Genomic DNA, 27,332 nt, shown 5'->3' with positions numbered 1-27,332 from the left:
ACCTCACTTTTGAAGTATATATTATTTCTGTTTATTGCACTGTTTTTAATCTATTCAATATATGTAAACTGTAATTGATTTACTTATTTATTATTTTTATATATTTTTTTTCTCTTCTATATTAAGTATTGCATTGAACTGTTGCTGCTAAGTTAACAAATTTCACGATACATGCCGGTGATAATAAACCTGATTCTGATTCTGCACTTCGATTTGATTGTACTTGTTATGTTTTTTTCACACATTCAGTTAATACAAGGATTTGCTCTTTAAACTTAACTTTTTTGCTTGTACTGTTAACTCACATACTTGGTTTCCTGGCTCAGCACATGGCACGTTTAAAGCCGCATATTCAATCTTACAACTCAGCATGTTCACATTTCCTTAACTGCGATAAAACTGCCATCTCCATTCAGTTTAATTTCTTTCCCTCAGGCATTCTCTGGAGTTTACCTCATTCCTTTTCAATATCATCTGGCAGCCAAATTTCATCCTGATTTCTACATTAATCTTATTAAAGTTAAATACATAGTTCAGATCAGAACTGAAACCCTCAGTTATCTGTTCACACCTTAGAACTGAAGGTTCAATCTCCCTTTTTCTGTACTGGGTTTCACAACTTTGACCATTTTCTTAATTTTGTCATGTAGAACACTTGATTTGTGCTTGCTTTTGTGAACAAATTGGATGATCAAATGAAAATTAGATTGCCACACCATCAGTTTGTAATAATTTTAATTTTATTGATGCTCTGCTGCCCTGTAACAGTTGTTGTTACACATAACACATTAATTTGTGCTTGCTTTTTTATCACCAAATTGCAACTTTATAAGTGTAATAGAGCAACATAAAGTTAATAGAATTTTCCTTCACTATTAAACTTCCTTTAGGTAGTGTATTAAGGCAAGGACTAGGTGAATTCTCTGACTGTTTGGAACATAAGGAGCATGGTCTTACATCCTATTAAATGTGTGCGCTAAAACTTACCCTTTCACTTGGGATTCTTCCATGTCCTTAAATATTCACAGCCATCCTGCCGACTATGCCAAGCTGTTGAATCCTGATGCTTTTGGGATCCAAATGTTATTCAGAAGTTAAGAATGAGCCATAAAACTTGTTGCTTATGATCGTTTCATGAAACAAGAGGAAAGAACAGAAAGGAAGATGTATGGCAAGGGACAAAAGAGAGCGACTAAACAGTAATGTGATTTTCTTATAGCAGACTAGAACTAACAGCCATTCCATTAATAACAATTAACCAATAAGATAGCTAGATTCAGGCAATAGGCTAGCTGCTACTGAAACCAGAAAGTTTCCAGAAAAATATTGAGGCAACTGTAACTACCGGAAAACTCACTGAACTCACTCACATGTATTCAGGTGATTATATACAATACAAACAAACATAATAAAGTTAAAGAATAAAACTAACAATTATACACCTCAGTCCACCAGGGCCTTGTTACTGGCTTTGTTGACTGACAGTAGACTGATTCGGTGGTATCAGGCAGATTGACGATGTCCTGTTTTATGTGAACAGGATATCCCTGGGCACCTTCCAAATTCAGTATCATCTTTTACTCTATTCCATTAACTTCCTTTTCAGTATCAGATTCACCACTTTGGACTTCCTGTTAGCATAAAACCCAGAGTTTCAAACATACAAGGGACATTCAGCTGCAAGATGCTATAATGCATTTCTCAGCTGCAGTTGCAGAGGACATGGTTAAGGCCGCTTTGCAGCATTTGCTCAGGCAGTGGTGAACAACAGTGTGCACTCACTCCAGAGGTGCCTGCAAGCAGATATGGAGGGTTGAGTGAAAACACGCCAATGCAGAACCAGAAGGTGGGGACTGCAGCATACAAGTGGGACGTGAAGAGCTGGGGCCCACTAACAAAAGGACATCTTTGGATGCTGACCTGTGGGACTGCAGATTCTCTTGGCCATCTTCCCAATGCAGTTGGTTCCTCAGAACCAGCATTTCACAACACTAAACCAGCAAGCGGTGACGCGAGGTCTACCTGAAATCTAGCAATTCCTTTCTTCCCACAGGTGCTGCTCAACCCACCAAATTTATCCAGGCTCTTAGTTACAATTGACATATGAAGGGTTAATTTCTCTGGAGTGTTGGAGAGATGATAGAAGTTCATAAATTTAAGAGGCATAGATAGGGTAGTCAGTCAGAATTTTTCTCCCAGGGTAGACGTGATAAATGTTAAGGGGCATAAAATTAACATGAGAGGGGGAAAGTTTAAAGGAGATGTGCAGGTAGGTGTTTTTTACACAGAGTGGTAAGTGCATGGGTTGGTCTGCCAGTGTTAGAGGTGGGAGCAAAGATGATATTGGTGTTTACCGGGCTGTTAGACACATGAATATGTAGGGAATGGGGTGGGGTGGAATAGGGATCATGACAGAGGAGATTTGGTTTCATTATTTGGCATGGTCAGTGTGGAATGGGGAATTGTTCCTGGGCTGTACTCTTCTCTGTTTACTACTGGGGCACTGGCATCTGTCCATCCTGGGGTGGATATGTGAATGTATCAGTGGGGAAACAATGGTGAGAGGAATCCCCTGTTGCATTCAATGTTACAGGGGCCAGAGAGACAAGCTCCCTGGGGCCCGGCACCAACAGCCACAGGGATGCAGAATAAACAGGTGCTGGGTCTGACAGAGAGCTGAGTGATAGAGCTGCCTCTATTCGATACTGCAGTAACGTCCTGGTGCTTTCTCTTTCAGTTGTGGAAGAAGTACGGCGATGTGGTGAGTTTAGAGTTTGGATGGACAAACCTGGTGGTGCTGAGTGGCTTCAAGACCCTGAAAGAGGCTCTGGTGAAGAAATCGGAAGATTTTGCAGACCAGCCATCCTTTCCGATTTATGAGAAGTTCTTTCAGCGGGTCGGGGAGGGTGAGTATGAACTGGGCACCAGGGAATGTCCTGGGCACCGGTGGGAGGGATTGGGGATCGTTGGACATCAGGTTTCTGTGAATGATCATTGCACTGGGAACCCGAACACCAGACTGGGGAGGAGGGTGAGAGATCATCATGTCCAAAGAAATTAGGTCAAAAATATCCAGAAATACTGGAGACCAAGATCTCTGTAACTGCATCTTAATATGTACAGACAAAAGGAGTCTCACTGGGTTGTCTTGACGATTTAATGTTCTGCATGGTACTGAAGTGCCTCCTAAGACACTATTTTATCTTTTATTTCGTTATATATTCCCTTCCTCAGCAAGGGTCCAGAGGCAGTTGACAAGGATGATTCTGGGAATGAAAGGGTTATCATACGAGGAACGTTTGATGCCTCTGAGTCTGTACTCACTGGAACTTAAAGGGATGACGTGGAGCTCCTTGAAATCTTTCGAATGTTGAAAGGCCTAGACGGAGTAGACGTGGAAAGGATGTTTCCATGGTGAGGGAGTCTAGGACAAGAGGGCGCAGCCTCAGGATAGAAGGGCATCCTTCAGCCAGAGAGTGGTGAATTTGTGGAATTTGTTACCACAGACAGCTGTGGAGTCCAGGTCATTGGGTATACTTAAGGCAGAGTTTGATAGGCTCTTGATTGGACATGGCATTAAAGATTACGGGGAGAACGCCGGGGAATGGGGTTGAGGAGGGGGAGAAAAGGATCAGCCATGATTGAATAGTGGAGCAGATTCAAGGGGCCAAATGGCCTAATTCTGCTCCTATGTCTTATGGGATAAATACCACCAGTCTAGATATCATCCCTGAAGAAGATGGCAAAGTTTGTCATTGAAACGTCAGGTATAATCGATACTTGTACCCGGCTGGAAGCTGGAGAAGAGATTATTTGTCTTCTACCACTGACAGTTTGTAGTCCTGACTGAGGTGAAATAATGTGATTCTGGGATGATTCAGCCTTGTTAATTATGAATGAGTTATTGAGACAATGGGACGCTGGACTCACCTGATTTTGGTTATTTTGCCAGTTCACGATATTCATAAATATTTCTGAATGAGCATTGTAGAAAATAAAGCTGAATGGAAACAAGAAACAATCTGATAGAGCAATGTAACAGATCAAGCAGCATCTCGGGAGGTGGAGGTGGAGGAATTGTCGATGTTTTGGTTTGAAAATCTGCGATCAGGGCCCACAACATTGACTATTCCTCCCTCCCCCACCCCCAGATGCTGCTCAAGATGCTGAGTTCCTGCAGCAGATTGTGTGTTGCTCCAGATTCCAGCATCTGCAGTGTAAGATGAATGTAACACTGTGTGGGTTTTCCATTGTCCATTTTGTTCTCTGCTGCTGGCATTTCAGTTAATGTTGTCTGTTTCACAATCACACCCCAAAGTCAAAACTCGTGGAGTCAAACAGCACAGAAACAGGCCCTTCAGCCCATCATGACCATGCTGATCATCAAATACCCGTCTGTACCAATCCCATTTACCAGCATCTAATCTATCACCTCCCATGCTTCGGTGAATCAAGTGTTCAGGTAGATAATTCTTAAATGTCTTGGGAACTTATTTCCACCACTCTATCAGGCAGGGCGTTTCAGGTTCCAAACATCATCTGTCTGAGAAGCTTTGCCTCAGATCCCATCTAAACTTCCTACCCCTTCACTATAAACTTTAAACTCCTGCCCTCTAGTTTTTGACTTCTCTACCATGGGGAAATGTTTCTTACCATCTGCTGTCTTAGCCCCTGATAATTCCCACTGTTCCTGCAGGTATCGTCTTTGCAAAGTATGGGAACTGGTGGAGAGAACTGAGAAGATTCTCACTTTCCACACTGAGAAACCTTGGGCTTGGGAAGAAGTCGCTGGAGTTGCAAATTGTGGAGGAAGCAGAACTTTTGAGTAAAGCATTTGAAGAGGAGAAAGGTAACAAAGCAACTTTCTAAAGAACCAAGAGATGCCTTGACTGCTGTGGAAATGTAAACTATTTATTTATGCCAACACTGAAATCCACGAAGAATTTGGAAGGTTTGTCAATCTGGTAGGAAGAATGGAGAAAACCAAAGTAGAATAAAGTATGTGGGAAAACAGGAAATATCGAAAATGCACAGCAAGTCAAGGAACATGTGCAGGAAGAGAAACATTTGATATTTAATCTCTGAAACTCTTCATCAGAACTGGGGAAGAGAGAAAATATGTTAGTTTTCTCTATTGCAGAAGCTGAGGGGGGAATAGGTGGAACAGAGGGACCATCCCTGAAAGGGCGAGACCAAATTAGTTAAAGTAACATTGGTTTGGATTTGTGTCCATGTGGGGCTGGGGGACATGCCCAGAAAGGCCACGTATTCAAATACAAATGACTGGGCCCAAACACTGACTGGCAGAAATGGCTATTTCTGGTACAGACAGAAAGAAAGGGTGAGATCGCTGAAGCTGGAGAAAGTGATATTGAAGTTAGAAGGCTGCATTATGCTGAAACAGAAAATTAGGTGATATTTCTCACTGTTGAAACCATGCAGCAAGTCCGAGTGGGAATGGAATGAAGAATTAAAGTTCCAGGCAACAGGAAGCTCAGGGTGCCTAAGATTTTCATTGAATAAAGAATCACAATCAGAATCAGACTTACGATCATGAACTTAAATGGTTTCTGAATCATTGAGTGTGGGACTTCAGGTTCTGTACCTCCTCCACCTTGGTAGTAACAAGAAGAGGGCATTTCCTGGATGGTGAGGGGTTTTACTGATGGATGCCCCCTTTATAAGGCCTTACCTCTTGAAGAAGTTCTTGATGGGGGGGGTGGGGGGGAGAAGCTGTACCTTTGATGGAGCTGGATGAGAAAATGACCATTTGCTGCCTCTTGGGCCCTGTGCCAGAGAGTCTTTAGTGATATTCTGAACTCCGTTCTGAAAGGGCAACAGGAAGTGGGGGGGGGCCTGGGTTTATGGGTGCATGCCATTGAAAGTGGTAGTGTAGGTTGAGAAAATGATTAGTATGACATAAACAATGTTGAACTTCAGCAGTAGAAGCAGAATGTATAAAAGTAGCAAATTCATGCTGGACCTTTATAACATTCTGGCCTGGCTTCAGCTGAGCCATTGTTTTCAGCTGGAGTCACCTCGATATAAGAAGGATCTGATGCCATTACAGAGGGTTCCAGAAAATATTGATGAGAATAGTTCCTGGGATAAGAAACTAACTTTACAAGGATAGACGAGAGACAGGCGGGCAGTTTCTTCAGAGAAAGCTGGGGAGATTTGGTAGACTTCTATAAAATGCTGAAAAGTCTGGGCAGTGAAAGGTCACAGGTACAAAACAAAAAGGAAAGGAACTAAGACTGACTTGAGGAAAGTCTATCACATGGAGCAGGTACTTGGAATCTGGAATGCACTGTTGTCAGATGTGATGGTCCTGAGAAAATGGTCATTAGACAGCAGGGAAGTGACCTTTGACACATAAAAGTCAGGCGAAATCTTGCCTGACTGGCAGAAGGAAAACAGTGGGAATAACGAGGGCATTTTCTGACCGGCTGCCTGTGGATTAGCGGCGTTCCACGGGGGGGGGGCGGGGGTGGTGTTGGGTCCACTATTTTTCATGTTGTACACTTGTGATCTGGATGATAGCGTTGCTGGATTTGTGGCATGTTCACAGGTGACCCAATGATATGTGGAGGGGCAGCCCATGTTGAAGCAGGGAGTGTTCAGAAAGACTTGCACAGATGAGGGGAACAGCTAGAAAGTGCAGATGGAGCAATGGAGCAAAGTCTGTGTTCATGCACTTTGGTCGATGGAATGAAGGTGTGGACTATTTTGTAAACGGAGCACGCATTCAGAAATCAGAGGTGCCAAGGGACTGGGGGCTCCTCATACAAGGTTCCTTAAAGGTTAACTTGCACTCTGAATCAGTGGCAAGGAAGGCAAATGTAATGTTAACACACATTTCCATTGACCAAAATATAAAAGCAAGGAATAATGCTGAGGCTTTATAAGGCATTGATTAGACCACAGTTAGGGTATTGTGAGCAATTTTGGGCCCCTTATCTGAGAAAGGATCTGCTAGAATTGGAGAGGGTCTAGAGGAAGTTTATCAGAATGATCCTGGAAATGAAAGGGTTAACAATGAGACCTTAGATAGCTATGGACCTGTACTTGCTGGAATTTAGAAGAATGAGGAGAGAGGGTCTCATTGAAACCTACCAAGCATCCTAGTATAAAGGCCTATATTGTATGGATTAGCAGAGGATTTTTCCAACAATGGGAAGTCCAAGTCCAGAGGGTACAATTATAAAATAGAAGGATGTCCACTTAAAATGGAGATGAGGAAGAATTTCTGTAGCGAGAACACAGCCAATCTGCGGAATTCATTGGCCAAGCCATTGGATATATTTAAAATGGAGTTTGATTAGTTACTTAATTAGTGAAGGCGTCAAAGGTTATGGGGAGAAGTCAGGTGAGTAAGGTTAAGGGAAAACAAATCAGTCCAGATTGAATGGTGCGGCAGACTCAATGGGCCAACTGGACTAATTCTCCTCCTATGTCTTATGTTCCAGACATCAGTTACTGAATCTCTTAATACCATTGATATATTTAACAAACAGCTTTTACTTACATCCCTACACTGGAACACTCACAGTTTGTCGTTATTGTTCCAGGACTTGCGTTTGATCCACATTTCAAGATAAACAATGCCGTCTCAAATATCATCTGCTCAATTGTCTTTGGATATCGCTTTGATTATCAAGATAAAAAATTCCTTCAATTTCTCCACGTCATTGAAGAAGTTTTCCTCTTGGAGGGAGGATTTTGGGGTCAGGTGGGTTGGACTCAGAGTTTGTAGATATCAGAGAACTCAGTCAATACGAGGTTAGGGCTTGAGCTAGTAGGTGTTTACAATGTCACTTGTGGGAGAGACTCGAAGAAAAGGACGTGACTACAAGACAAGGGGGTGGAAACATCTACTTGAAACATCAGGAGAAAAACAGAGTTAATGATCAGGATTGGAGAAGTGAGAAAAGTGTATTTTAATTTTCAGAGAGAGGAAGGGATGGAGAGGGGACAGGAGAATGTCTACAGTAGGATGGGGACTAAGGTTGTTCTGGCATGAGTGACTCTCAGACCTATTGTAGGGTTTTGCCTTAAACCATCAATGATTCCTTTACCCCTGCAGTTGCTGAGTTCCTCAAGCAGAATGTTTGTTGCTCCAGATCCTGGCATCTGCACTCCTTGTATCTCCTATTTACTTATGTTGTGTTGTTTGGAGGAAATACCGAGAATATTTCAGACACCGTGAAGGTGAAAAGACCAATCTTTTTCCACTATAAGTCTTCTTCATTTCTTAATATGCAATCAATTTTACCTCCACCCACTTAACACATTGGAAAAATCCTTGGAAATCATTTAAAATGAGAGAGAGGGAATGGCTGGATTGACACCTTATAGTTTGCACATTCAGCCAGTCAAATATTTGATGTATTTTTGGTTCAAGTGTGATGCGACAAGTGCTCCTGCCAGAGCTATCCAAGAACATCTGTCCAACATCAGTAAAACACACTGACCATTTTCTGGTCAGATTGAAGCATTCCTCTTGACTCATACACTTTTCCCGCAAAACCCATCCACATGTCTTTTAAGTTTATCGTTGAGACTTTCTGTTACGTTTATATCCCTGGGCTGTAGACATTCTACATAAGAATCATTTTACCAACCTTTTTGTTCCTTCAGCTTTGTGTTTTGCATCAAGACCATTGACGGGAGCTTTAATAGACTTATCAAACTGTACCAAACTTACAACAGATTTTATTGATGCTCCTACAGTTCTTACATATGACTTAAATGAGTTCCAATCCACTTGAAACAACAAAAGATGACCCACTTAACCAGAGTCTTACAGAGTTTCATCAGATTGTCAGCTCAGGCCACCAGTCTACCTCAAGTTAACTGAGTAGTTCAAAACTTCTTCCACTGCAGCCTTAATTGTCCAAGCTCTTTAACCTTGTTGTCCTCTGCTTTGGATGAGCTGCCTGACTGGACAATGAGGTCCACCTTTCCTCGTATTTTGCTTAGTATCTGTACACCTGTGTCTGGAAGCATTATGTCGCCGGGATGGCCTTGGTCCCCACCCGACTATAGGCATTCCTTTTTTTCTCTCCATCCCTCCCTCTCTTTGTAACTTAAGATACATTTCTCCAGGCCCGAAACATTAATCCTTTATCTCTCTCCCCTGATGTATCTAGTGTTACTGAATATTTCTAGCATTTCCTGTTTTTATAGCAGATCTCCTGCATCAGTTTTTGCTTCAGTTACCAGCCATTTACATGTTACCCCCTCATGTAGATCTGAATTGTTAGATTTTTGTCACTGTTAAGTCCACAAGGCCCTGGCTTGTCCTGTGCTTCACAAATTGGGAGCTGCCTGTGGATGTGATACAAGCCCACACAGCTCGTGGTTTGGATCTCCTGGAGGAGATGTTAGTACCCCAGGCTTATCGGTATTTTCAATAGGTTACTCACCTCAAAGGCGGAAGAGAAAAGCAAATCTGAAATAAAACCAGTAAAAGTTAGAAATATACAGCAGACTGGACAGTGGAAAGAGCAACCAAGATGAGATTTCATCAAAAAGAGAATGTTTGAGCTTCAGAATCTGAGAGTAACAGTAATGTTTTCAATCCTTTCCAACTCATAATCAAAGGAAATGGAAAATGAGGGCAGCAAAATTCCAACCCATATACCAAGCTCTTTTCTCCTCTCCTGGACTTCTCATTGCTCTCTCTAATATCCAACTCAAATAAAATTATTCTTCATATGTAAGCTTAGCATTGTTTAAATGAGCTTAAATCCTCACATTCACCAGTGATGGAGAAAAGAAAACCAGGAATTTGAGGGAATGCAGAGATTTATGGATTGTATGAGTATGGCTGGCAAATACAGAGAGGGGTTTCAACGTGGACAATTTATCAGTGCAGCATTCAGAATGATGGTGTTCAGCAGTGTGACTGAAACCACAGTCAACATGATTAATTACCTTAATTGCAAAATTAATCATGATTAGTTCTTTTAGTTGCTCAATAGCCCCACAAAATGCCTGTTATGTGGTGATTTGTTTCATGGATACAACTCTGTGTGATTATCTCCTGTGATTCCCTGCATTGCATCAATGATGACAATTCACAGGTAACACATGGACTGTCTCTGCAAGCACCAGAGAAAATGCACATTCTGTATGTGGGTGTATCTGTGATGGGTATAGTGAATGAATTTCTACATTTTGAGTTTTCAAGAAAATCACATATAGGTTGTGAAGTTATATTTCAATCCCTGTCTCTATTGCAGATGATGAATACATTTCCCTTTATTCGTTGTCTCCCGGGGCCGCAGCATAAAATATTTGAAAATCAAGAGAAAGTAATTCACTTTTTACAAGAAATCGTTACAGCACATAAAGAATCATGGGATCCAAACACACCTAGGGACTTCATTGAGGCTTTCTTAGCCGAGCAGGAGAAGGTATGTAATGGAAAAGTTACATGTTTCAAAGTGACTCTCATCCGAAACATTAATTCTGTTTTTCTCTCCACAGATGCTGCCTGACCTCCTGAGTGTTTCCAACATTTTCTGCTTTTTTATTACAGATTTACAGCATGTGCAGTTTTTATTTTGATTTTCTTTATAAGCTTCAAAGTTCCGTAACACTGAGTGCCTGCTGACAAACTACAGTTATGCATGGGTTGGAATAAAACCATAAGATATAGGAGCAGAATTAGGTAATTTGGCCCATTGATTCTGCTGCACCATTTCATCATGGCTGATCCAATTTTCCTCTTCACCCCTGTCTCCTGCCTTCTCTCGTCTCCCTTCATGCCCTGACCAATGAAGAATCTGTCATTCTCTACCTTAAATATAAATAAAGACTTGGACTCCTCACCCTCTGGCAAAGAATTCCAGAGATTCACCACTCTCTGACTGAAGAAATTCCTCCTCATCTCTATTCTAAAAGGATGCCCCCCTATTCTGAGGCTGTGTCCTCTGGTTTTGGGCTCTCCCACCAGAGGAAACATCCTCTCCACATCCACTCTATCAAGGCCTTTCACCATTCAATAGGTTTCAATGAGGTCACCGTTCATACTTCTGAATTACAGTGAATACAGGCCCAGAGGCATCAAACACTCTTAATATGACAAGCCATTCAATCCTGGAATCATTTTCATGACCCTCTTTTGAACCCTCTCCAGTTTTAGCACATCCTTTCTAAGATAAGGGTATCCAAAATTACTCATAATACTCCAAGTAAGGCCTCACCATGCTTTACAAAATCTCAGCATTACATCCTTGCTTTTATATTCTAGTCTTCTTGAAATGAATGCTAACATTTCATTTGTCTTTCTCAATATAGACTCAACTTGCAAAGTAACCTTAAGGGAATTCTGCACAAGGACTCCCAACCCCTTTGCTTCTCAGTTTTTTGTATTTTCTCTCCATTTAGAAAATAGTCAACCCTTTCATATCTTCTACGAAAGTGCATGAACATACACTTCCTGAGACAGTATTCCATCTGCCATTTCTTTGCCCATTCTCCCAATCTGTCAACATCCTTCTGTAGCCTCTCTACTTTCTCAAGACTACCTGTGTCTCCACCTATCTTCATATTGTCTTCAAACTTTGCAACAAAGCCATCAATTCCATCATCCTAATCACTGACATATAATGTAAAAAGAATCAGTCCCAACAGAGACCCCGATGGAACACTACTAATTACTGTCAGCCAGCCAGCCAGCCCGAAAAGGCTCCCTTTATTCCCACTCTTTGCCTCCTGCCATTCAGCCACTGCTTTATCCATCCTAGAATCTTTCCTGTAATACCATGGGCTCGTAGCTTGTTGAGCAGTCTCATGTGTGGCATCTTGTCAAAGGCCTTCAGAAAATCCAAGTACACAACATCAACCGATTCTCCTCTGTCTGCCCTGCTTGTTATTTCTTCAAAGAATTCCAACAGATTTGTCAGGCAAGATTTTCCCTTGAGAAAACCATGCTGACTGCAGCCTATTTTGCCATAGGCCTCCAACTATCCTGAGACCTCATCGTTTATAATCAACCCCAACAGCTTCCCAACCACTGAGGTCATACTAACTGGCCTGTAGTTTCCTGTCTTCTACCTCTCCACTTGAAAAGTGGACTGACATTTGCAATTTTCCAGTCTTACAAAACCATTCCAGAATCTAGTGTTTCTTGGAAGATCATTACTAATGCCTCCATGATCTCTTCAGCCACCTCTTTCAGATCTCTGAGGTGTACACCATCTGGTCCAGGTGACTTATCTATCTTCAGACCTTTCAGTTTCCTAAGAACCTTCTCTCTAGTTGTGGTAACTTCACACACTTCATGACCCTTGACACCTGGAACTTTCACCATACGGCTGGTGTCTTCCACCATGAAGACTGATCTAAAATACTTATTCAGTTTGTCTGCTATTTTGTTGCTTCCCATTACTACCTCTCCAGCATCGTTTTCCATTGGCCTGATATTTACTCTCACCTCTCTTTTACACTTTTTGTATCTGAAGAAAATTTTGGTATTTCCTTTAGTATTATTCGCTCACTTACTTTCATGTTCCATCTTTACCTTCCTAATGACTCTTTTAGTTGCCTTCCATTGTTTTTTTAAAAGCTTCTCGATCCTCTAACTTCCCACTAATCTTTGCTGTATTATATGCCTTCTCTTTGGCTTTTATGTTTTCTTTGACTTTTCTTGTTAGCCACGATTGTGTCACCTTTCCATTAGGATACTTCTTCCTCTTTGGGATGTTTATATCCTGTGCCTTCTGAATTGCTTCCAGAAATTCCAGCTACTCCTGCTCTGCCATCATCCTTGCCAGTGTTCTTTTTCAATCAATTCTGGTCAGATGCTCTCTCATACCCCAGTAATTACCTTTACTCCACTGTAATACTGATACATCTGACTTTAGCTTCTTTGTTTCAAATTTCAAGGTGAATTTGATCATCTTATGATCACTTGCCCCTAAGGGTTATTTTACCTTAAGATCGCTAATCAATTCTGGTTCACTGCACAACACCCAATCCAGAATAGCTGATCCTCTCGTAGGTTCATCCACCAGCTGCTCTAAAAAGCCATCTCGTAGGCACTCTAGAAATTTCCCCCTCTTGTAATCCAACACCAAACTGATTTTCCCAATGAAGTCCGCTATGACTATTGTAACCATGCCCTTTTGGCAAGTATTTTCTATCTCCCATTGTAATTTGTAGGGATCATCCTTAATAGTGTTTGGGGGTCTGTATACAACTCCCAACAGGGTATTCTTACCTTTGCAGTTCCTTAGCTCAATCCACAATGATTCAACACCTTCCAACCTTACGTGACCTCTTCCGAATGATTTGATTTCATTTTTTACCAACAGAGCAATGCTGCCCTCTCTGCCTTCCTGTCTATCCTTTCAAAACGATGTATATCCTTGGATATTAAGCTCCAGCTATAATCTTCTTTCAGCCATGATTCAGTGATGCCTAGGACATCATACCTGCCAATCTGCAACTGTGCTGCAAGTTCATCTACCTTATTCTGTGTACTGCACGCCTACAAACACAACACCTTCATTGCCCTTTTGGCATGCATTTTCTATCTCCTGTTGTAATTTATAGGCCCCGTCCTTACTCCAGTTTGGGGGACTGTTTACAATCCTTTTCACCCTTTCAATTTTGTCCACCTTTTATGTTGCAAGTCATCTTGTTGACTGCAGTTTTGCCCTATCAACAGCCTTTCCTCACTACACGTTGCTTCACTTTGTAAACCAGCTACCTCACTTTCAGCTCTATGATCCGCCTTTCCTATGATACCTCTTGCATGGAAATATACACAGCCCTGGATACTAATTGCACCGTGCTCAACATTTTGATTCCTAACTTTGTCTGAGGTTTTACCAGCATCTGTCTCCCCAACCTCTCCACTAACTGTTGTGGCACTCTTGTTCCCATCCCCCTGCACCTCTAGTTTGAACTTCACCGTGCAGCATTAACAAACCTTCCTGCTAGGATATTAGTCTCCCTTCAGTTCAGTTCCCACCTTCCCTAGAAGAGAGCCCAATGATCCAAAAATCTTCTGCATTCCACCCTACACCAACTCCTTAGCCACGTACTAAACTGTATAGTTTTTCTAGTTCTGGCCTCACTAGCACGTGGCACGGATAACATTCTTGAGATCACAACCCTAGAGGTCCTGCCCTTTAACCTGGCACCTAACTTCTTGAACTCCCTGTGCAGAACCTCGTCATTCATCCTACCCATTTCATTAGTACCTACGTGGACCACATCTTTTGGCTGTTCACCCTCTCACTTAAGAATGCTGAGGACTCAGTCTGAGATAGCTTGGACCCTAGCATCCGGGAGGCAACATATCAACCTGGGATCTCGTTTCCGCTCATAGAGCCTCCTGTCCATTTCCCTAACGAATCCCCTATTACCACAGCATGCCTCTTGTCCCCCCTTCCCTTCTGAGTCACAGAGGTATACTCATTGCTAGAGACTCAACGATTGCGACCATCTTCTGTTAGATCATCAGTGGTCAGATGGCGATCAGCATTGGGTGTCTTGCTTGATTTTGCTCTGCCAGATTTCTTTCCTGGCTGACAAATAGTGACTGGACATGATTAGAAATTGAATCTGTGTTGTCTCTGGTCCCTGATGACTATGACAGTAATGTACCGAGTCACCGGGGGAGCGACCAACCAAGCCAAGTCAAGGTCCCTTTTTGAGTTTATTGTCATCTGAGAATCAATGTATCAGAATCGGGTTTATTACCACTGAAATATGTCATGGAATTTGTCATTCTGCAGCAGCAGAGTAGTGCAATACATAAAATATTTAATAAAAAAATGTATCTCTTAAAAGTAAGTAGTGCAAAAAGAAAGCAAAAATCATGAGACAGTGTTTAAGGATTCATGGGCTATTCATATATCTGATGCTGGGAGTGAAGAAGCTGTTCCTAAAACAGTGAATGTGTGACTTTAGACTCTTGTACATTGTCTTTGATGGTAATAATGAGAAGATACCTTCTGGGTGGTGAGTGCCCAGAATGATGCAAGCGGCCTTTTTGAGGCATTGGATTTTGAAGATGTCCATGATCGAGCTGGCTGAGCTTACAACTTTCTACAAGCTTTTTTCCCGATCCTGTGCAGTGGCCCCTCCAAAAGGCTCACCACAGTACATCTGTAGAAATTTGCTAGTCTTTGGTGACATATCAAATCTCCTCAATGAAATATAGGCGCTGGTAATTGTATCAGTATGTTGGGCCCAACATCGATCTTCAGAGATGTTAACATACAGGAACATGAAAATGCTTACCCATTCCACTGCTAGCCTCTCGATGAGGACTAGTGTGTGTTCCATCAACTTCCACATCCTAAAGTCCACAGTCAGTTTCTTGGTGTTACTGATGTTGAGAGTGAGTTTGCTGTTGCGTCCCCACCGAACCGGATAATCTGTCTCGCTCCTTTAGCCCTCCTCATCACCATCTCAGATTCTGCCAACAGCAGTTGTGTCATCAGTAAATTTATGGATGGCGTTTGTGCTGGGTCTAGCCGTGGATTCATGAATGTGGACAGAGTAGAGTTGTAGGCGAACCATGTACCCTTGATGTAGGCTGTTGTTAATCGTCAGTGAAGAGGAGATATTATTTCAATCTGTGCTGATTGTGGTCTCCCAATGAGGAAGACAAGGATATAGTTGCAGAGGGAGATACAGAGGCCCAGTTTTTAGACCATAAAACCATATAACATAGGAGGAGAATTAGACCATTTGGCCCATTGAGTCTGCTGAGATAATGGCTGATTTATTTTCACTCTTAACCCCATTCTCCTGCCTTCTTTCCATAGTGGAAACATAGAAAACCTACAGCACGATACAGGCCCTTCAGCCCACAAAGCTGTGCCAAACATGTCTTTACCTTAGAACTACCTAGGCTTACCCATAGCCCTCTACTCTTCTAAGCTCCGTGCACCCATCCAGGAGTCTCTTAAAAGACCCTATCATTTCTGCCTCCACCACCGTCGCTGGCCGCCCATTCCACACACTCACCACTCTCTGCGTAAAAAAACTTACCCCTGATATCTCCTCTGTACCTAGCTCCAAGCACCTTAAAACTATGCCATCTTGTGGCAACCTTTTCAGCCCTGGGAAAAAACCTTTGACTATCCACATGATCAATGCCTCTCATTATCTTGTACACCTCTGTCAGATCACCTGCCGTCCTCTGTCGCTCCAAGGAGAAAAGGCCAAGTTCACTCAATCTACTATCATAAGGCATGCTCCCCAATCTGGGCAACATCCTTGTAAATCTCCTCTGCACCCTTTCTGTGGTTTCCACGTCCTTCCTGTAGTGGGGTGACCAGAACTGAGCACGGTACTCCAAATGGGGTCTGACCAGGGTCCAATACAGCTGTAACATTACCTCTCAGCTCCTAAACTCAATCCCACAATTGATAAAGGCCAATACACTGTATGCCTTCTTAACCACAGAGTCAACCTGTGCAGTAGCTTTGAGTGTCCTTTGGCTCGGACCCCAAGATCCCTCTGATTCTCCACACTGCCGAGAGTCTTACCATTAATACTATATTCTGCCATCATATTTGACCTACCAAAATCAATCACCTCACACTTATCTGTGTTGAACTCCATCTGCCACTTCTCAGCCCAGTTTTGCATCCTATCAATGTCCGCTGTAACCTCTGACAGCCCTCTACACTATCCACAACACTCCCAACCTTTGTGTCATCAGCAAATTTACTAACCCATCCCTCCACTTCCTCATCCAGGTCATTTATAAAAGTCATGAAGCGTAGGGGTCCCAGAATAGATCCCTGAGGCACACCACTGGTCACCAACCTCCATGCGGAATATGACCCATCTACAACCACTCTTTGCCTTCTGTGAGCAAGCCAGTAATGGATCCACAAAGCAATTTCACCTTGGATCCCATGCCTCCTTACTTTCTTAATAAGCCTTGCATGGGGTACCTTATCAAATGCCTCTGGCTAAAGGAGTTCCTCCTGATGTCTATTCTAGAGGGACATACTTCTATTCTGAGGCTTTGGCCACTGGTCTTAATCACATCTACTCTAGGTCTTTCAATACCTGAAAGTTTTCAATGAGATCCAACCCTCATTCTTCTAGACTCCAGCAAAAAATGGCCCAGAGCTATCAAACTCCCCTCATACCCTTTCAATCCTGGGATCATTCTCATGTACTTCCTCTGGGCCCTCTCTAATACCAGCACATTCTTTCTTAGATAAGGGCCCCAAACTGCTAACAATACTGCAAATGTGGTCTGACCAATGGTAAATAAAGCCTCAGTATTCCATCCTTGCTTTTATATTCTAGTTATCGAAATGAATGCTAATATTCCATTGGCCTTCCTCACCACTGACTCAGCCTGCATGTTAGCGTTTAGGGAATTCTGCGCAGGGACTCCCAAGTCCCTTTGCATCTCTGATTTCTGAATTTGCTCCCAATTTGCCTTTATTCTTTCTACCAAAGTGCATGAGCATACACTTTACTATACTATATGTTGATTTCTTACCACCATTGATTCAGCCTATGACAGTGGTGTCATCAGCAAATATGAATATGGCATTGGGTCTATGCTTAGTCACACTGTCATCAGTGTAAAGCAAGCAGAACAGGGGGCTAAGAACACAGCCTGTGCTGATGGATTCTGGAGCAGATGTTGATGCTAATCGAAACTGACTTAGGTCTGTAAGTGAGGAAATCAAAGATCCAATTGCACAGGGAGGTATTGCGGCCAAAATCTTGAATCTTATTCATTAGTTTTGAGGAAACGATAGTATTGAATATTGAGCTGATGTCGATAAAGAGCATCCTGACGTTTGTATCTTTGCCGTCCAAATATTCCAGGTTTGAGTGAAGAGATAATGAGATGGTATCTGCTGTGGATCTGTTGTGCTAGTAGGCAAATTGGAGCCAAGTCACTTCTCAGTCGGGAGTTGATCTGTTTCATCACCAATCTTTCAAAGTGCTCCACAACAGTGGATATAAGTGCTTCTTGACAGTAGTCATTGAGGCAGATTACCATGTTCTTCTTAGGCATCTCTAGAGTTGAAGCCTTCTTGAAGCAAGTGGGTACCTCAGACTGCGGAAGCCAAAGGTTAAAGATCTCAGTAAACACTCCAGATATTTGATCAGCACAGGTCTTTAGTACGTGGCCAGGTAGCCCATCCGGGTCAGATTCTTTCCATGGGTTCACCATCCTGAAGGATACTCCCACATCGGCCTCAGGGACTTTTATCACACAGGAGTTGTGGGAGTTCATAATCGTTCCTCCATGTCTTAAAGGTCAAAGTGAGCAAGGAAGGCATTGAGCTCATCTGGAAGTGAAGTCCTGTTCAAGGTGAAAGGGAGCATGGAAGGCATTGAGCTCATCTGGAAGTGAAGTCCTGTTGTTGCTTATGGAGCTTGATTTTACTTGATGTGGGTGATCCCATTCAATCTCTGCTACAACTGTTGAATATCCTTCATTGATTTATGTTTAGTCCGGGAATGCTCATTCGCCCATGAGATGGCTTTCCAGAGATTTTTTTCTGGACCTCTTTTCGCTTTCTTGGTTACCAAACTTAAATGCCTCTGATCTAGCCAATTTATACAATTTAATTTAAACAACGTGTATTGTTGGTTGTTAAGCTCCCAACTGTGATCTTTTTCAGCCATGACTCAGTGATGCTCTCAAGATGAAGCTTATTGATTAATACTTAGGGGATGATGGGATTGAATGCTGAGCTGTAATGAATAGACTGCAACCTGATGTAGGTATTTATGTTGTCCAGATGGTCCAAGGCCAAGTGGAGAGCTGGTGAGATTACATCCACTGTAGACCCATTGTGGCAGTAGGCAGACTGCAGCAGGTCCAGATCAGAGTTCGCTTCGGCAGAGTTAATTCTAGCCATGATCAATCTCGTCTCTCAAAGAACTTCATCACATTAGATATGTGTGCAACTGGGCGATAGTCGTTGAGACAGTTCACCCTGCTCTTGGGTACTGGGATGATTGATGTCCTTTTAAAGCAGGTGGGAACCTCCGACTGCAGCAGTGAGAGACGGAAGATGTGCTTGAACAGTCCTGCCAGTTGTTTGGCACAGATTTTCAGAGCCTTACCAGGTACTATCAGGGCCTCATGCCTTGCTAGGGTTCAGCCTCTTGAGAGAAGTTCTGACATTGTCCTCTGAGACAGTTATCACAGGGTTGGCCATTGTTGCAGGAATTCGCACAGTTATAGCTTTATTCTCCTTTTCAAAGCATGCATAAAATGTGCTTAGTTCATCTGGGAGTGAAGCTTCACAGCCATTTATGATGTTAGGTTGCCTGCAAAGCCAGCCAGAGCTGATATGAAACTGATTCCGTGCAGAATCGCTTTTTTGCTCTCAAGGTAGGCTCTGAAGGTTATACTTGGACTTCCTGTAGATTTCCGGATCACCAGTCCTGAATGATACAGAACTAGCCCTCAGCAGACAGCGATTTTCATGGTTCATGCAAGGCTTTTGGTTTCAGGATGTCCAGTATGTTCTCAAAGCACACTAATCCTCAGTAGTTATACGAGTATGTATTTACACATACACATACACACATCCCCAACACACACATACAAACATTAACAGGCATACAGCCATTTTCTTTATAGTCTCAGGTCCTGATGATGTCGGTGACAACTGTGCCAAATTTATTCCTATTTGAAGATGAATCCTGAATATGGTCCCATCCACAGATTCAAACCTGTCCTGCCTTGACCGTATCAACACGGTATTCCCCACTGGTGCAGTGGTGCTCAGTCTCTGCTTGTACACCAGGAGTAGAAGTGCAGCTAAAGAGCTACAAGGACTTGCCAAAGTACGGGTGTGGGATGGCATGTTAAGTGTTCTTTGTGCTGGTGTAACAGTGGTCATGTGTGTTGGCTCCTCTGTTTCTGTTTTTGATATGTTGGTGGTAGTTGGTCAGAGACTTCTCCAAGCTGGCCTGCTTGAAGACTCCACTAGGATCAGGAAGGCATCAGGGGGTGCTGTGTTGTGACTTCATCACAGTGCTCAGCTCCTTCAGTATCAGCTTTGTATTGGTCAGCGGCAGAATGTACACTGTAACCAGGATGACAACAGACAGTTTGCCGGCAGATAAAATGGATGACACTTGTACGCGAGATATTCCGGATTGACCGAGCGGGACTGAAACACAACTGCTATCTCTGTGCATCACAATGATGGAGCAAACACTCGTCTCTGCCTTTACCTGATGGCGCTCTCTGGTCCATATAGTGGAAGGTGAAGCCTTGAACTGTAGTCCTTTGTCCGGAGTGCTAAGGGTGAGCCATGTCTCTGTGAAGCAGAGTATGTAGCAGTCCCTGAGTGCCCTCTGGTACTGCAATCTTGCTCTGTGGTCTTTCATTTTATTCTCCAGAGACATACATTTGGTAGGAAAATGGGGCCTCAGTGCCTTGCATTTCAGTTTTGCCTGCAGTCCAGTGTGTTGTTCAGATTTTCTTATAGGAAATCTGCACTCACTACCGAAGGAGTCTGCTGATTTTGAGGATCGGTGCAATTTTTAAGCATCCTAAAACTATATTCCTTACTGAAGTACCTATGACTCTGCCTGTGGATTTGAGCTGCTGTAGACCTAAATGGGAATATTTGATGATTCCTTCGGAGTGCACACAAAGAGCTGCCACTCTCCCGCGCCATCTCAACTGAATGGTCAAGTATATGAATGCGCAGCTGAATTGAAAATGTACTTGCAGCAGCCCCACAGACACATTGCATCAGATACACAACAATCAGAAAATATAAATTAAACATAAATTATGCACAATGTTTGCGAGAAAGAACACAACGAGAACAAAAGAAACATTGTAGTATAAAGAGGTTAAAACAGTTGTCCTGTTGTTATACTGAGGTATCGATTAGGGCTGTGAAGGTTGTTCAGGATCTCAATGGCTGAAGGGAAGTAGCTGTTGCTGAACCTGGTAATATTGGGGCTCAAGACTTCTGTACCTCCTGCCTGATAGACTTCTTCACCTAGAGCCACAGGTTAAACTCTGAAAATTCCCAGAGAAAGGCAATGCAACAGCTGAGACAATAAAGAACTGGTTGCGCAGATATGTGGGAGATCTTCCTTGTCTTTGCAGCAGACGCTAGGACTTGCTGACTGCTGTGACATTAGATGTAATTGCAAAGAGAAGGACTCCATTGACTCCAGTTGGTGGGAAACCACTTGCACTCTGGATATTTCTTTCAGGATATATTACACTTGCTGACAATTTCAATGTGATTTTATTTCTGCATTTGGCAAAAGGATAATCCGGGGACAAGTTTCCAGGGATCAAATCTGATCGGTACAGCCTTTCACATTTTTGCTGCTGGTACGGAGACAACCTCGACCACCCTACGCTGGGGTTTGCTCTTCATGATGCTCCATCCAGACGTACAGTGTAAGTGACACCGGGGCTTCTGTGCCTGAGTCAACTCTCCAATTAGATGAGGCCACAGATCACAGAGTCAAATCTCCGATCCCAGTCTCGACCTGGTTGTCACAAGCAGACTGCCTTCTATTGTAGTTGCAAAGTCACACAGCATGGCAACAGGCCCTTCGGCCCACTGACCCCATGCTAACTGTCGACCACCCATTTACAAGAGTGCTACACTAATCTCATTTCATTCTCCCCACATTCCTATCAGCTTCCCCCTCAGATTCTAAACTCATCCACGCACAGGAGTTTATTTACAGTGTCCAATTTACCCACCAACCTGTCTGTGTTTGGGATACGGGAGGAAACCGGCGCACCCAGGGAAACCTATACAGGCACAGAAGAACGTGCAAACTCCACACAGAGAGCACCCGAGATCAGGGTTAAACCCAGGTTTCAGGAACTGTCACGCAGCGACCTTACCATCTGTACTACCACAGGACTGAAAATAGTGTGTGAAAAACCAAAAATGTGAACTGTACAACTTTCTGTAAATCCCGATTGCACTGGCTGTGTAACAGTGTGAATGGAGATGTAAGGACCAGGGTCCCCAAAGCACACAAAGGAGATGGCTGCCCACATATCCTGAAATATTGCTGGGGTTTGGGGTCTGACCAGTTTCTGGGTCAGCATTCCTTAGAGTGAGGGTGTTGACAGCGGAACACAGGCCAATGCTGGAAACAATTCCTGAAGCTTGGCACGTTGATGTACTTGGTGATAGAATGTTCAGACACTCACTCACACTGTGTTGTTGGAGAGATTATCTGTAAAAATTATGCAATCTAAGTTGTATGTTTATTACAGAACTGAAGGATGATTCCATAAATGTCTGCACAATACTCCTTCACCATTGCTTCCTCAGGGAAAGGGCACTGACCTCAGAGGATTATACACATGTTGTAGGTGCACTTAGTAATGGGACATTTGTGCCAATACCCTCAGTGATATTTAAACACACTTTCATGTGGCTTTCATTCAGTCAGTTCTAAAATAGGGGTTACACAGATCTCTCTTTCTAAGATGTTTGCAAGCTTTAAACTCCCAGTTTGACACAGTGGAAACAGCCCATCAATATATTTATATCCCTTCTGTTTTGGATCCAAGACCCACTCCAAAGATTGTGGACATAATTCTGGTTAGCTTTGGGACAGCTGTGTGGTCATTTGGATGAGGTATCACACTGAAACCTTCTTCTCTTTTCTTTCAAAGAAGATTTGGGATTTATCCCTCAATTCACTGTACTGTTCATGAGAACTTCTGATTTGGACTTTCTAATAGAGACTACATTTCAAAAACTTATTTTTTCTGGTTGTAAAGTTGCCCTACTTATTGACACTCAACATGCTAGAAATACTCAGCAGTTCAGGCTGCACCAATGGAGAAAGAAAGAAAACTTACTTCCTGTTTTGTTCCTGCAGCTCGGGTTCACGAGGAGATTGACAGAGTGATTGGGAAGGATCGAAGGCCAAAGTTGGAAGACCAGGAGGAAATGCCATTCACGAACGCTGAAATGCCATTCATGAAACACAACACTTAGGGAATATTGTTCCAGTCTCACTGCCCCATCAAACGTACAGAGATACCACAATTATGGGTTACACCATCCCTAAGGTACAATCTAGAATTAAACTTGGGTATGAGGCCATCTCCTCTACATAAGAAACAGGATTAGAAGTAAGCCTTGTGACCTCCTGGGTCTTCTCTGTCATTCAGCATGATCAGGGCTACTCTCATCTTGTCATCAGTTGCACTCTCTAGCCTGTTTCCCTCAACACTGACTTGCCTGCAGATGGAAAATGGCTCCATCTTGGTTTAGGATACTTTCAGCAACTCTGGCATCGAGACAACTCTGTGAGATAAGAAAGTTCTCATCATTTCTGTCTTAAGAAGGTGATTCTTCCTCAAGGGAGAATCATCCTTTTGGCATCTACAACACTAAGCCACATGAGAAATGTGTTCCAAAGTGATCATCTCTTGTTCTTCTTAACTTCAATGACTCGGTCCAATGTGCTCAATCATTCTTTATAACAAGTTCTTCCACTTAGAAAGTAACATGATGAACCTTCTTTGAACCACTTCCAATAAACTATATCCATTCTGTAAAAGGAGACAATAATTATATACAGCACATAATGTGTGGTCTTGTCAATAATCGTACCAGCTATTATGCTCCACCCCTCCTTGTGTAATGAGGGCCAATGTATCATTTGCCTTCTGAACCACCTGCTGTACCTGTATGACAAATCTGTACATTAAGAACAAGGACAGTTTCATATCCCCAACCACTGTATTCTGTCCTCACTCCTTACTTACAGTGCCTTGGAAAAATATTCAGCCCCCAACCCTTTGTTCACATAAATGAGTATTACAACCAGTGATTTTGATCAATTTAACTGAGAATTTTTAATTGTGAATCACGTGCTCTTTTTTTAACAGTAGAGTCAGATGTACCACTTAGTATTGAGGCCAAAAGCTTCCACTTTAGTCTCATCCGACCACAACACCTTCTTCCACATCTTTACGTTATCTTCTAACTGACGCATTGCAAAGTCTTTATGGGCAAAGGTATGCTTCTTTAGCAGTATGTGTGGTCTATATCTAACACTGTGAATCAGCCAGTTAACACGCTCCTTACTGGAAAGTATGGTGGAGGTAGCGTCATGTTATGGGGATACTTCTCAGCAGCAGGGACTGGAAATCTGGTCAAGAGTGATGGGATGATGAATGCTGTTAAATACAGAGAGATCCTGGATAAAAATCTGCTCGCCTCTGCTGAAAGTTTAAACTGGGGGAGGGAAGTTAGTCTTTCAGCAGGACAGTGACCCAAAGCACACTGCCAGAGCAAACATGAGTGGCTTCAAATGAAGAAAATTGACGTCTTTAAATGGCCCAGTTAGAGTCCTAACCTTACCCCAATCAAACATCTCTGGCAAGATCTCAAGATTGCTGTCCACTGCCACTCTCCAAATAACCCGGCATCGCTTGAGCAATTTTGCAAAGGAGGAATGGGCAAATATTGCTCCATTGCATTGTGGAAAGCTCATAGAGACTGGAAAGCCTGCTGGCCGTAATAGCTATGAGAGGCCGTTCAACTAAATACTGAGTAAAGGGGGATAAATACTTTTCAACTGCTGACAGTTCAAATTTTGAATTTTTAGTTTTTCATGCTTTACAATTTTCCCCATTTTTTTGGGGGGGGGGGGCTGTGCTGTGGAAAAGAGGAGCATGAGATTCACAAATAAAAAATCTCAGTTAAATTGATTAAAATCCCTGGTTGTAAAAATCAGTTCTGTGAACAAATGTTTGGGGGTTGAATACTTTTCCAAAGGACTGTATATTCTTCCTGCCAAGGCTTCTGCTGTAACTTACATTTTGCCACATCAGCAACACAGACAGAATGTTGGGGGAGCTCAGCAAGTCAGGCAGTGCTGATCAAGGGCACCAGCTTGAAACATTGACTCTTTATTTTCTTCCATAAACGCCTCCTTGCCTGCTGACTTCTCCGAGCATTTTGTGTGTGTTCCTCAAGGTTTCTAGGATCTATGGAATTTTTTGTGCAGAATTTCTGATGCATTTTAATTATTAGGGGAAGTGCTGAGTTTTTGATGTTATCTTCGGTAATCCATCGGGATAGGGTGACTCGTCTCCAGTCCAGTTTTAAGGTGTTTGTGTGTAGATGATTTAATGGTGGGGTTACTAGCATATACAGGCTGAACAAAGAGAGGTCCTGGGCCAATGGCAAGAGGTCCAAGTGACTGGAGATAAGCCGTCATCGTACACAGTCACAGGTGTGCATGCAAACACACACACACACACACATTCGCTCACAGGTATGTGCACAATTAAGTACACAAATACACACATGCTTATGCACAAACATGCACGTGCTAGCTCTCTCTCTCACACACACACACACAAACAGCATTGATATACACAGAAACAAACACTTACGTGTGCGCACACACAAGTATACACAAACACAAAACTCCCTCATTCGGACCGACTACCCTTCCCAAGTCTTCCCTAACTGTACCCTCCAAACTCCACCTACTCTTGGTCCCTCTCCCTTCCATTCACTGACTTCCCAGCTGGTGCCTCTGCCTGTCTCCACATCTCTGCCTCTGCAGGGCTGCTCTCCGAAGTGTGATTACTCTCCCAGCCCCACATTCTGCAACCGGCAGCCCAGCCCAAAACTCCCCAAACTCCTCATGGGAACCTTGGGAGTTTGATTGCGCATCAGTCAGCAAGCAGTCCCTGCAGTCCGTTAGGAGTACCGATAGGTCTTACATAGTGAGAGCGTCTGCACGTTCTTCTGATCTTATAAGCCAAGAACACACAGGACCCAGACATCTATGGTGGATCAATAAGCCCCAATCTTGTATAGTGTGACTTCAATACCGTTAGACCACAATGGGGGAGAAATGTGTATGTGGACTGTTCATTATGTTCCATACAGTAATTCACATTCAGAAGGCAACTCCTTATTGCTCTGACTAATGTGTCTTCTTTAGGGAAAGCTGATTATTCCAAACCTTACCTCAGCCTTGTTTGACAAAGACTCGTGATCGACTCCATATCAGTTCAATCCGGGACACTTCCTCAACACAGAGGGCAAGTTTGTGAAGCCAGAAGCCTTCATCCCATTCTCTGCAGGTAATGTGGGATTCAGGGATTGTTCAACTTGCCAAAAGGTGGTCCAGTCCCCACCCATTTTTAGATGGAGGAGGTGAGATAAGGAATGTGTTCGTTTCCGGTCACATCTTGTCAAGGCTCTCTGTCAGGTCTCAAGCTCCTGGGACAAGAAGATACATAGTATGGATTTATTTACATGTAATGCCCTGGGTACGATTTTTACTGCTTTACTGTGAAGTATTTTTATTTTAGCAAATTTCTGTGAAAGCAGTGTGTCTTGCTGGTAACAGTGTTCTGGCTTCGGCTAAAGATAAGGAGCCATGTTGTCCAACTCAGGAAAGTGGTGTCAGCCAGTCAGGGTTGTCTTGGTACATGCTGTAACTTTCTGCCCAGTGAAACATGCAAGAGTGCAGGATGGGAGCAAATTTCTGAAGGACAGTGGTCCAGTTTGGGGTCTTTTTGGCGGGGGCTGCGAAGTGGGGCAGAAGGGAAGATGCATCAGAATGCCTTTCGAAGGAGAGTCCCATTGTAAGAAGAACTTTGTGCTGATGAGTATTTCCAAGGAGGAAGCCAGTTCGTTCGATATGGTCTTCGAGGGAAGGCTGGACGGTGGCTGCTCTCTTTCACACAGTACATGGGTTCAGCGTGTGAGTATGTGAGTATAGCGGTACACACAACTAGTTCAGAAATGAGCTCCAACGTTTATGTGCACATTATAACTGTAATGGGCCCTTTTCTATTTCTTTCCTCTTCCTTTTAACTGTTTGATAAAGTAAAAAATTAGTAAATATACTTTCTTTATAATTTTACACCGGTGTACAATCTGTCATTTCTTGGCGACCGATGATTGTGTATGAGCAATTTTTATTCAGCAATCACTACAATCAATGTTCCTTAGTCAGAATATCCCAACTTTCCTGTTTGGTTGAACCCCAAATCACACCAGCCCCCAAAGTATATCGTTTATGAAGGTTACCTTCTCACCACTGATTCACGTGGCCATTAGCAGAGTTAGCTAATGAGCCAAGTTTGTACACGAGCCCCGCTCGGAGGGTTTTATACATAAGCTGGGGAGACCCAAGTAGGGAAACAAGGGAGACACAAGAGAATGCAGATGCTGGAATCTGGAGCAACACACAGTTGCCGTCTGCACTCCTTGCTGTCTCGGTAAAGAGCTGTAGTTAATCAAAGATCTCACCCATTCTGGACATTCCGGCTTCTCCTCTCCACCCATTGGGCAGAGGGTATAAAAGCCTGTTAG

The 27,332-nt window shown here is 43.0% G+C and overlaps 1 protein-coding gene across 1 annotated transcript in view; it reads left to right on the top strand.

Annotated features, from left to right (window-relative positions):
- The window catches only part of LOC134336857 (cytochrome P450 2D17-like), a 39,931-nt gene that overhangs the window by 11,210 nt on the left and 1,389 nt on the right, over positions 1-27,332 (top strand). Inside the window, 8 exon segments of the mRNA XM_063031443.1 lie at positions 2,738-2,906; positions 4,697-4,849; positions 7,572-7,732; positions 10,248-10,421; positions 21,268-21,403; positions 22,858-22,949; positions 22,952-23,050; positions 25,951-26,092. Coding sequence (XP_062887513.1) covers positions 2,738-2,906; positions 4,697-4,849; positions 7,572-7,732; positions 10,248-10,421; positions 21,268-21,403; positions 22,858-22,949; positions 22,952-23,050; positions 25,951-26,092 — 1,126 coding nt within the window.

This window comes from Mobula hypostoma, chromosome 23 (assembly GCF_963921235.1).
Source record: "Mobula hypostoma chromosome 23, sMobHyp1.1, whole genome shotgun sequence".
Taxonomy (NCBI): domain Eukaryota; kingdom Metazoa; phylum Chordata; class Chondrichthyes; order Myliobatiformes; family Myliobatidae; genus Mobula; species Mobula hypostoma.
Note: the sequence above shows the minus strand (reverse complement) of the source record. Positions and strands in the feature narration are given on the sequence as shown.